General features: G+C 27.0%; 1 protein-coding gene across 5 annotated transcripts in view; it reads left to right on the forward strand.

Annotated features, from left to right (window-relative positions):
* LOC114119227 (acetylcholine receptor subunit alpha-like) overlaps positions 1-13751 on the forward strand; it is a 156407-nt gene that overhangs the window by 91110 nt on the left and 51546 nt on the right. For 3 of the 5 annotated variants that reach the window (XR_003592016.2, XM_027980729.2, XM_027980734.2), the window contains exon 5: positions 10440-10644. Coding sequence is in view for 4 of the 5 variants with exons in the window: in XM_027980729.2 (XP_027836530.1) it covers positions 10440-10644 (205 nt within the window). In the remaining variant the exon portion in view is untranslated. Of the gene's footprint in view, positions 1-8006; positions 8188-10439; positions 10645-13751 lie in introns of all 5 variants that reach the window. The other 2 variants (XM_027980742.2, XM_027980749.2) reach the window with 2 other exon arrangements.

Below are 13751 nucleotides of genomic sequence, written 5' to 3' on the forward strand. Positions count from 1 at the left end.
TAAGAAATATAGGATGTTGACTTTATACGTACTAATCAAAAAAACTGAAAAATCATATTATCAAATATGGATTATTGTTTTTATTATTATTTATTTATTTTCAAATAATTTTATTAATTAATGTATAACTGCTGAGTACTTTTTAAAAATAGTTAAGTGTTCCCCTAAAAACATATTTTTTTTTTTTTAATTCACACATTAAGTTAAATATATATGATTTTAATTGACTAAAATGAATACAAAACTTGAATCTAATTTAATTTAATAATTTGATAGTTATAAATTATAACATTTAAAGTATTTATTTTACAATATGTTATATAAATTATTTTTTCGTTGTTGAAATATTCAAGAAATTATAATCGTATGATATTTAAATAGTTACCAGTGTTGTTAATACTTATTATTAAAAAATTATTTTGGTTAATTTGTATATTATATAACCATAGAACTAAAATAGGTATTCATTCATTCATTACTCTACAATTCTATCCATATAAACCTCTTTCTTAAAATATTGATGATAGACCTTAATTATTTTATATAATTCGTTTAATTCTTGAACCATCTGATATCAATGTTTAAGTAAACGACCAACTGTGTAAATATAGACTAGTATACTTACAATAGCAGACTATGAAACAATTTTCAAATCAATGGTACAACTTGTTTGAGGCAAAACATTTTTATCAAATTTCACGAGTTAAAATTAGATGAAATTGAAATTTATCGATAACCTTAACATAAATATTATAATATGGTTTCAGTTTCCTTTTTAAAACACAAATCAATGCTGATGATCATTCAATCAAAATATTCACTTAGTTTATATATATAAAATATATATATATTTGTTTTAACGAATTTTAAAGTATAAAGTAATTTTCAATATTTAATATATATTATTATTATTTCATATCTTTATAACAATAATATATTGCTTATACTCTATTTAAAGATCATATATACATTAATTATTAAGTATTTATTTGTCTACTGTATCATTCTTTCAAACTTAATGCCCTTAATATATCAAAAACTAACAACTGTTTTTGAATTATTTATAAACTCCAACATTACATGCTTATCGAGCACATTTGTGCAAAAAATAGTACTTTTTTCAAATGTTTACAACCCTCGAAACGTAAATGGACCACTATGCGATGAAAATATGCTACACTCTAAAGCAGGTCGGCGACCTGCTTTGGACCCAAGTCCTTTAACAGTATTATTATTTGAAGTTTTAAGCCCCACGAATGCCAAACACATATCACCTAGTATGTAATATAATTATGATCTCATGGCGTCTCAGGAACTAGTAAATAGGTTTTCAGACCATCGTCGTCATTGTCAGTTCATTTTTCCGGTTGGATTAAGAAATTCTATTGCTGCTAGAGAATAAATTGAACATGATTAGTCATTGAACCTGAATATTATTTAAAACGATGCTACACCGTCACTAAAAGTGACTGCCTGAGTGTACGATAAACACGCATCGCTTACTGCAGGCCACTGCAGTCGTCTTACCGGTTTCCGGATTTCCGTATTTCATGCCGCACCTCACTGTATCGTGAATTATATATTTTGATTTTGTACCGCATATCGCTCGAAATGAATTTCTAAATTATGTGTAGGAAACTCGTATTAACTTATATCGTTGACACAGATTGGATCCAAAATATGGTCTAAAGTTGAATACATAAAATAAATAATATGATAGAAAAGTATCGTTAACAATCATAGCAACATGCAATATTATAATATTGTATAAAAAATAAAACACGTAATAAACACATTAAGACAGTTATGAATGTACAACCAATCCACAATATAATCTGGTTATCTATACATTAACCATAAATATGATACAATTATATTTACATTTTCTTTAGTTGAATGAAGTAGGTAGCTAATGACTATAATATACAGATTTGGCATTTGAGTGGTAAATATGACTGGTGTAAGCATGTAAGCAATCATTTATGTCAATTTTGAGACTAAAGACTATTAAAATGTGAGAAATATGTTTTTATCATAAAAAACGTATGTTCAAATACTTAAATATGTAAAAATATTCAAAATGCAATTTTATATATTATTAACGTCGCACAAAAAATATTAAGGTTTTACAATGTTGATGGCGCGAAATTACGAAAAATATATTCAAGCAAACAGACCGGATAAGAACGAACCACCGTTATTTCTCATAACGATCAGAAAATAAATCGTTATATCCATTATGAATATTATTATTACGGTGTACGTCCGTTTTCCCGATAGTTTTAAAATGATAAACCAGAAACGAAAATTTTTATGTAACAAACGATGTGAAACGGGTAGACAATACATCGTTACATTTATTAAATTAAATAATTTATTCGACAATATCGAAAAAAATAAATATTTTTTGAGATATACATAAGCAACTTCTTTAATGTTTATCTTGTTTATCTAAACGTATTGTTCGTATTTCAAAAGCGAGTAACAATAACGAATCTCTTCTTTGTAAATATTACAAAGTATTGTAACGGTCAAACAACGTATTATTTGGTATACTATTTAACCCTTCATTGGTCACATGGTGAAATATTTTCTCACATCAGTATTATTTTAGCTAACACTATCTATTGTTTCGGTTTATTGCTTTAAACATCCATATATCTTATCAATAATATAAAATCTAAAACTAAGTACATAAATAGTAATTTTCATAGATTGTAAATAACTATTAATGTGTTCTATACTTAAATAGTGAGATTTATTTTCAATATGTGATAAATATTTTAATAATTATAATAATATAAATGTTCAATAATTCAATTTTTAATAACTTTTAATATGTATATAAAAAGACAAATATCCAAGTATATACATTTCAAAAATAGTCATGCATAATATAAATTATATAATACACTTACAAAATGTATTATAGTAACTTAAAATATATAAAAACAATTTAAAGAATTTCTGGTCACACGAATAGTAAAAAAATTAAAATAAATTCGAATAATGACAAAGATTATATTACTATAATTTATAATGATAATTTTATATTATATTAAGGAACAATTTGAATACCTAAAATGAAATAAGTACTTGGTGAAAAGAAATATAAATAAACATTAAATTATCTTCTTCTTTTCTATTTGAATAAATTAAAACCATGGCTTACGTTCTAAATGTCTTCACCGAGTACATATCACATATTTTATTTAACGAATTTGATATTTGAATTACAATTAAAATTGGTTTGGGTATATTACTAGTATATGTTTCACCGGGTTATAAAAAATCTATTTTAAATCATTTTTTCCAAATGATTATTATACTCAAGTTTTCATTAAACATCAATGTGTTTATTTTTTCTTTGTAAAAAAAAAATAATAATAATAATATCCTACAAAATAAATGTAAGTAAAATTTATAATAATTAAAATAAGACTATTTCATAAACTGTATTTTAATTTTAGCCAACATCACTAAAGTATTTGAAAATTATAAATTAAAAATGTATATTATGCAAAATTTAAGTAACTAAAAATTCAAAAACGCTATAATTGATCTCAGGCTGCTATAAAGGTTTTAAATATAGTAATATACTGTATTTTAAAAGCGGATAAAAATATAAACAACAAAAAGGCGTAGTTATTCCATACCTTCAACATAATAAAATATTCTGAAACACACATCAATTAAAAACAACAACAATGAGAGTTTTGTGTTTAAAATTTGGTCATTTATAAGCAAATTGGAAAAAAATGTAAATACTCAATTTAATTTTAACTCGGTAAAATATAAAACCACAGTAAATATATTTTATAAATGTAATAATTAACTTTTGGAGTTAAATTATATTATTAATAAATACAAGTTTATTGTGGTGCAACAACCCTTTAGAGTACTTAATTTTCTAAACATAGATTAATGTAAAAACATTAAAGATAATTGTATTTAATGTTACATTATTTTAATATTTAAGATATTTTTGTAACGAATCTTTGTTTTTATATATATAGTTTAAGTAGAAATGACGGGAAAAATTGGTTATTGCTACCTACTGCGAAACTTCAAGTTTACGTTCAACTACAATATAATTGATAATTTCATCAAATTAGATTTAAAGTTTTGATCAGTTTACTATGATATCAGCCTTCGTCAAAATGCTATCATTAATAACAATATACTAAGTATTTGATCTCAGAACTTTTAAATTAAATTATTAAACTTATTTAATAAACTTTTTATATTAATTGTCAAATATTATTCAATATAAATTTTTGATGAAACAAGATTAATATATCTCGTAAATTAATTATATTCATATTTTATGCAGGAGAAAAAATAATACTATATGTTGATTATTGAATATTTAATTGTATAATCTATAGTTAAATAATACATTTTATACTCAAAGTACACTTATAAAAATTAATTATATTTATGAATGAATTATATTTATATTGTCTTAATTAAAAGATTTGCAGCATTTCCAAAGTATTATAACTGAATGGTTTCTTTGACTAACAAGCTTGTAACCATATTATTCTTTTAGCACCAATGTGTTTATTGTACCATAAATTTATAGATTGTATTATTTAAAACGTGGTGCTACTTGTAGACTATTCTATGAGTAAACAACACATCTTCGAAACATAAAAATCAAATATCATGAAACTTTCAACAGTTTTCATAGTGCGAATAGGTGCAATGATTTTATTATAGTAGTAAACCATAAATTATCGAAACCTAGTACATAAAATGGGCATCCGGTGAATTCCAGTTTCAAAATAATATGTGGTTGCTTGCTTTACTTGAACATGACTGGTCTTTTGGTTTTGTTCAGTTGTAGGTAATTGTATAATACGTATATACATGTCCAACTATTCGAGGCTATCCTAACATGTTTTTCTTTTACAGTACCGTTGTAATTATCTTTTGAAATCGTAATAGCAGTGTTATTACTTTTAATGATAATGGGTAAAGTGAAAACTACTATGGTGTTACAACTTAAATATAAAGTCATTTGATTACACACTGAATGATCGTATAAAACATATTATATTAAAAATCGTAATTTATTTTTATTAAACATAACATAATACATATCTTATAAAATAATGACATATCTATGTATTACATTAATACATATCTTTACAATGCTAACTAGAAAAATATAAAAATCCGTTACTATATAATTATTATAATTTATACAGAATTTTTTATAATCACATAAACGTAAATATTGAAATATACACTGACACGCATCAATATTGCATACCCAGAGCGCCGTGTTAACTGATTTTATATTTTATCAGCAGTATATTTAGCTATACTACAATATTTTTCATGATTATCGCGTAGAATTATACTTTCATACGGAAATTTGTAATAAACATTTTTTTTCTTTGATTTTTTATGATATTAATATTATGTAAAACAATATATTATTTTAGTTTAAAAAAAAATGTGGTGTACATACAACAAATATCCAAATAACATTGAATAAGTCAAAGATTTGTTCATTTGTTTCTGTTCAAATCAAATTAATATTATACTAAATTATGAAAAATAAAAAATATTTGGAACATTTTATTTTATCAAGCGATTACTATAAACGTCGGTATTTTTATGTACTGTTTAAAATTATGCCCCTATACAGACTATAATAAAAAATAAAGACCTAAATTAACGGTAGTTAAAAAAACATACAAATTTATTAATATTTATTATGAATGGTTTTTAACTAATGTTATGGAATAGGAAAAGTTTGTTTCTACAATGACTATTTTTGATAAATAAAATATGTTCCGCTATGAAAGTTTACAATTTAAAAATTAATTTAATGGATATAACTATAGAAAATTAAAAATAGTATGTGTACTTGAATTATCTAATGAACATCGTTTTATATCAAATAAAAATATAGTTTATATTATTTATTTGAAAATGAAAATTATTTTTGAATATTCACTTAATTTTTATATGTGGGCAGATTTAAATTAGATAATATTTAAAAATTATTTGTACTTAAAATAATATAAAAACTTAATTGTTTTTTTTTTTTAATTAATTAAAATTTCCAGTGTTCTTCCTAGAGGAGTTTTTATAAATAGCTGAACTCTTTTTATTTATGATTAAATAGAAAAAGAATTCAGTTCTATAAATTGTTTACCTAGTAACTAAAAATAATTACCCAAAAACAATACATCCTAACTAAACAAAGAACTGTGTTATGATGTAAACAAAAATTGTGTGCTTGTATTCGTACCACTCGAAATAATAATGATACATTTTTCATGTTAATACCGTAAATTATAGCATTTAATTATTCAGTATGATTTTAAACATGAAACTTCCTAACGAGTACATTGGGAATGGTAAACACTATACACAAGTCGCAATTATGGTAATATCAACGTGCTTTGATGAAAACCGATTTGCATTGGTCGTCAGGAAATACCTGGAAGCAATCATTGGCACGTGGTAGTTATCATTGCCCAATTGACCACCAATCATAATAATAATGTGATTATATTGTATTATTATTGTATTGATCCACTACAATTTTGTCTATTTATTGTTTTTAAGTGATATACGATTTACGATCTGATGGCGTTGGCGGTAGCAAATTGTGTACGATAAATATATAAAAGCGCGATATTAATATTATAATGTCCCTAATTAATAATAATATCATGTTGTCAATAGAATTTTTTTTCATATACAATTAATTACTTTATTTGGCTGATGATATTGTTAAAGTTATTATTTTAATAAACGATATTAATAGAATCCTATTATATTGAATTACCAAGGTACACGATAAAATTATGCAACCATCGATGTCGGTTATGGTTTATTGATTAATGACTTACGTCTTACTTATTTTCGTATATACATAATATTATGTATATTTTATAGCAAGACAGGTTATTAGTGTTTACAAGCGAGATGTGATGAATAATCCTAACCCTTTTTTATAAAGGTTATAATTATGTATCACGAGTACAATGATAATTAAGTCATTATTTGTCAACATTTCCTATTGTAATTTATTTATAATGTATTTTTATCATATCATCATTTATGTTTTTTTAAGCTCTTACAGTTTTCATATTTTGAATTTTTATAATTTTGGTCATTTATAAGCTTCATTTAGAGCTGATATTGAAATGGTTTAAATAGTTATTTGGAAACAAATATTTAATATTAATACTATTTTTAAACTTTATAAGTGTTCTCCATATGAAAGTTTTTCATAAACTTTATTAATACCTAATAAGTAATCACTAATAGGTACCTCTCTGTTTGCTCAGAATATAAAACTAAGAATAATATTTTTACAGACGATTCCCTACTGAATTATTGTGTCTTATTCACAATATATATTTTATACGGTAGCCAATAGTTTTTTCAATGAAAGTAGTATAATAATAAGTTCATAAAAATAAATTATTTACAATTCGATATCAAATAATATTTTATATTTTATAAAATATAATTTATAGTGTTTAATGAAATAAACATTATCAAATTTAAAGTTATTTTCAGTAAACTAAATATGAATCGAAAAAATGCTGATTGCAGTCGTTTTAAATCTATTCAATTTGCATTATTTTTCAAGAAAGTTGAGAATTTCGTTTCAAATGGTATTTTTTTACATTACTGTATCTTTCCAGTTTCGTAAATGGTTATACATGTTTATAAATGATTTATGAGATCAACAACAACATATTATATATCGTCGTTTACGTACAATTATATAAAATATGTTAACGTTGGTAAATGGTGATCATTTTTTTTTTTATTTTGTTCATCACCATTTAAACGGAAGTCATGTATACGCTACTGTACGTTATATGGATTTATGTAAACACTTTATAGCTATAGATATAGTTGTATATATATTACATACATATTATATAAATATATTGTTATAATGTAGTCCCAGTCCACTGACGACGGTTATGTTGCAATTTGTGTGTATTATTGTGTATGATCCGCAGCGCCGATGGCAATTTCGACGTGACGCTGGCCACCAAGGCGACCATATACCACGTAGGGCTGGTAGAATGGAAACCGCCGGCCATATTCAAATCGTCGTGCGAGATCGACGTGGAATTTTTCCCGTTCGACGAGCAGACGTGCGTGTTGAAATTCGGTAGCTGGACGTACGACGGATTCAAGGTACCCCCTCCCCTATCCCAACTTCGACATACACACACAACCATAATGTGAAAATAAGAATACAGTAAAAGTTTGTTCGTTTTGTACGTTTCCGTCGGATTTTACTGCGGAACCGGACAGAAAAAAAAACAATAAATAATAATATTAACCTTAAGTCATAATATTATTTCTCTGCTTTGGTTACACATAAATAATAATATAATGCACTGTCTACACTCCGCGATGACTAATAATTGTCTACGACACGGCATTTCCGCTATTCTTTATTTTGTTATTAAGCATATTTTTTTTATTTTTTTTCTATCAGAAACGAACAAGAAATATGACTTACATAATTTAATTTTCTCTGTACCTATACTCTCTATGGTTGCTGTTATACTCATGTTGTTGTTGATGTTGTTATTGAATGTTGTTTTTGATGTTGTTGTTGCACTCGTACACACGAACAAACCGACTTGCAACCAAAACACTTTATTATTTTTTTTTTATTTTGTTCATGCATAATTTACTATATTAATAAAAAAAACAGGACTTTTGGGACTCGGCTCCAAACTCCTGATCTATCAACGCTGTATATAATAAATACGCTTAAAAATATATATAAATGTAATATAATAATTTATATATATGTATATAAGCTATGAGTATACACAATATAAGTATTTCTATTATTATGTTATCTACTCTTTAGTCTTGTTCTTTATAACTATACTATAATATTATGATGTTTCTTCTTTATTGTCTTGTACTATGTATTATATTATACCTACTTTACTTGGAAACATTATGCCTACCGAATGTATCTTAATAACTAAAAACATATTATGGCACTGAAATATGTACTTGTAGGTACATGTCTATAGCACTACATAATAGCTTAAATATTTTTAATTTAAAAACATTATTTATTATTTTTGTACCATATGATTTCTTCGTAATATTTAGTGTATATATTATGTCAATCAAATAAATCTGCACTTCCCAGCTGCGCGTGAATATAAATAACTATATGTAAATATGTGTGTATGTAATATATTAATGTTACCATCCCGACTGTCCGCGCGAAATGCTCGAGAATACCAGCAGTTAGTATTATACTTTATTGTTAACTCTCAGGAAATTGGCATTTCTCTCGAAATAAAAATGCAAGACTGTAATTAAAAACGAAAAATAAATTCTTTACTGAATCGCTTTAATCTTATTTAATGCCTAAACATTTGTATCGAGCCAATATGCTTTGCATATTCAACGATAATTTTATTTTTTTCAAATCCAATTCTTTAATGACTAAATAGTGTAATAAAATAATACGATTTAAACTTCGCTCCCATTTTCCATCGTTGTGTTAAAATAAATAATTCTAGTAATAAACCATTGAATTTTGATTATAAATTGAAATAACATACATAATCAATTTTAATTATACTGTAAATAATATTTTGTCAACACATGTATAATATATAAATAATAGATAAGTACTTCATCATTTTTAGTATAGATTTGGTATCTTTTCGTCATTTTGTTTTTAATGAGTTTATTTTTTCAAAAAGGTTAAAATAACATAAAACTAACTAACAAATCAATACCATTATATATATATAAAAAAAAAAAACAAAACAAATAAATTTTGGTGTTTATAAAACAATTGTTATTAAACAACTGTCAAATAAATTATTTTATTTCTTTTACACAGCACTACATTCAATTTTTGGTAAGATATAATAGTATGATTGTGTAAAAAAAGTTAAGCTTGTATAAAGAATAAATTATGTATGCAATGACGATTTATTTCTCGTAGACTAAATAAAAAGAAAGTAGTTTCTCATAAAGTATATATAAAGTCATTTATAAAGGTAGTTTTGCATGAAAACTATACAACCTTAATGATTAAATCTAATTACTATAATAGAAATAAAAAAGAAGATAATTTATGGCTTACATTAAACTGTGTTGACTAAAATTGACAACCCACAAAATCATAATGTTGTCTAAAATATATTATATATGTTCCGATGCTACAGGACACTGTAGTCGTCTCCGATGCCTTTGTGGCAGAACCACTAAAGTTATACGTAAAAAAATTACGCAATAATTATATTTATGACTTTAAACCATGTCAATTAGCGTAGAATTAATACGATACGTTATTATTGTTATTTAAAATTATTATTATCATTATTCTCAAGCATTTCGCCCGGTACGTGCGCAGCGCACAAGGGCCGCGTACAGTTGTATTGTCTGTAGCCTAGTAGACGTGGTATGTTGTGTTGTTCCAGTGCGGACGGTAACTACGAGGTGACCCTTATGACAAAGGCGACGGTTTACTGTACAGGGCTTGTATTATGGCAGCCACCCGCCGTCTATAAGTCCTCATGCTCCATCGACGTCGAGTTCTTCCCCTATGACGTCCAAACTTGCGTACTGAAACTAGGAAGTTGGACGTATGATGGGTTCAAGGTGACAATGATAATGTACCGCTTGGCCGGCAAAAAAAAAATTCTTCCTGGTTCATCGATATAACAATAACATAAAGTTTTAATATTGTAATATTTGTGGCGGTGCTGCAATAACACGATAATATCGTAATACAGAAATTATTTCGTGTGCATTGCCGTGATACGCGTCTTACAAGGTCATCGTCACCGTAGTCGTACCCCGATTGTAGTCATAATTAATTATAACAACGTTATAAAAATTATAATTGCCCTGATTGATCGTCCATTAAAATGCGATAATGATAGAATAATAATTTTATTCATTTTTGATTTTGATTACCACCTTGATGGTGGACGTTTCTAATGTAAATTTGCAAAGTGACGAAAAATCCACCGACCAACATCTCTGTTTCCGTCCCGTGAGCGATCATTATATATTATGATATTATGACATCGATGTGGAAAAATTGAATTATAATGATTTGACCTTGGGGAAGTGATTGCGTTTGATTGGTAGAGAGTTTGCTTCACGCACCGTAATGATATATTCACTAGTTAAAGGTACTTAGTAATACAAATTATATAGTTGTGTGCACGTATATAAAATAATACTATAGTGTAGCGTAATATTATTATGTTTTATTAGACATTTTAGATAAACAAACGGTAACTTGTATTCGATGAACCAGGTACACGCGGGGCTTGTGTGATTATCATTTTGGGTGGTTTCATTTTGTAACGCTGTTGTGATATGTCTTGATAAATGTGTGAAAATGTAGGAAAATAATATGATACATTTCATTATTTTATACTAAGTTTATAATAATAATAATAATAATAATATTATGAAAACCCATATTTGAACGTTCATGTTACTGGCAATATATTTTCATCGACAATATCGATCAATTTTAATGGATGGGTATTTAATATAATACATAATATTATAAACAACGAGGAGGGTAACTCGTGGATCCCGTGGGCTTATTTTTAATATTCAACCGTAGGCTGACAGCTATAATATTATGCTATAATAAAATGTACGACCCTATACGCATACACAGTTTATTTAAAAAATATTTTATTTCATTTTAAACCCCGGCTGTTGATAATGCTTGTTCCCGTTAACCCAATAAAATACATTTAACTCAATCGTTAAGAATAAATTATGCCTTTACATGCCCAACTTTTAGCTTATTTTCACATTTCGAACAAAAAACTTAAAATGATTTCAACACATTTATGGCTGTTATAATGTAATTTTGTGTTAGAGAAAAAGTAAAATTATTTTTATTTATATAAAAGACTACTTCCTGTTAAGTCAATAAAGTCGGACGAACGTTTAATAGAATTACCCACGCCGTCCATGGCATAGAAAAAAATATATATTTTATTAAGTTCCGTCGATGTCCAAAAACTTTGTCCTGATAAGTGAACTTCGATCAAATTTGCCTTAGGCCACTCAAAAACATGTTGACGAACAATAGCGCACGTACGTACTATATTGTGTTCCCACACATTCGTCCAGAACGACATACTATTATTATTGCTTTTGGCAATGTCGCGAGTTTAGTTTTACGGAATATAATATATACATGGTGATGAGTGTGAACAATAATAATATTAGAGAATATTTCATAACAGCCTGGTGAGCAATATAAAAACAAAACAATAACATACAAAAAAAAACACAATAACGTCCAAGTGGATAAATAACGAAATAAAAGGACCGAAAATGATATTAAATAGTATTATCTTAGTAACCGTAAACATATAGGATAATTAATTTATCGATTTATCGAGAATCAGTTGCTGTATAACTGAAAATACGCCGAATTATATTAAACTGTGTAAACAAGAACAATGTAGAAAGATGGGTAATTATAGAAATATAATTATAATGCTTACGTCATAATGATATTATAAGACGTTTGACAATAATCAAAAAATTACAATCCGATAATATCCCGATTTGTGACCACCAAAACGTCGTCTGGGTTACGACGAAAATGTCTCCCTATAACTGATGGCAAAAATGCTCTTTTTTAAATTATATACGATGCGTTCGTTGAACGTATAAGGTGACAGGTGGACAGCATTATTCGACCGCATACGCACAATCGCGTGTCATATACTGTGGTCCGGGTAACCTAAACAAAGGTCGCAGTACCTCATGAGAACATACACACCACAGTGGCGACAACTATATCCGATTATGTTAATAATTAATGTTACGTAAACAGCGTGAAATAATAAATGATACGATGCAATAACTATCACCGAAAATCAACACGCCTGTCTAGTCAAATCCGTCGCATGATTGTCGCTCGTGAGATCATTCACACCGCAATACAATTATGACAGTTAACGATGCGAACGATCGTCATACATGAACATGGTTGTCGACATGTGATATGATGTGCACGTGCTATATGGCGAAGATCGAAAAAGTATAATAATATAAATAATATTTTGTGTTCCGCACCCTTTGCAAATGCTATTATTAAATATTATGTATACGGAATCCTGGTTAAAATGACGTATAGCGTAGGTGTCCAACAAGTACCTATCCATTTCCACCTAGGGAAATATTTAATTTTTAAATTTTGCAAATATTTCTCATATATTCGCGTATGATGGTAGCAAAGCATTATGCCAAAATAATATAAGAGGAGGGGGAGTTTCTAGAATATTATCATCTACTCCCTCTATTTATATTTATATTCGTATAAAACTGCCGTGCCAACAACTTTTGAACAAAATTTGGTATCATACGGCGGTCTAGGTTTTTTTTTCAAAAAAACAACACAGCGTGGACATATTATATATTTCATCATTATGCTCAACGGTATTTTGTATTATTATCGCACACCTCCTTAAGTCCTTATCCCCGATATTAACGCTATAAGCTCATGGATATAAAGTTTTCAAGAACCAGCCCGCGGCTGTACAATTTAGACTCTCAAAACTCTTCAATATTCGTTCGCCACTAGCGATTGGGTAAGGCTGAAACGTGATCGCAAAACCACAAAACTCGTGTTTGAAACTATTCCGATTTACTCGATTTAAAATTGGATATTGTTCCAAACACGATATTTTTCAATGAGCACTACAAAAAACATAATATTG

The sequence above is a fragment of the Aphis gossypii genome, chromosome 2 (assembly GCF_020184175.1).
Source record: "Aphis gossypii isolate Hap1 chromosome 2, ASM2018417v2, whole genome shotgun sequence".
NCBI classification, from domain to species: Eukaryota; Metazoa; Arthropoda; class Insecta; order Hemiptera; family Aphididae; genus Aphis; species Aphis gossypii.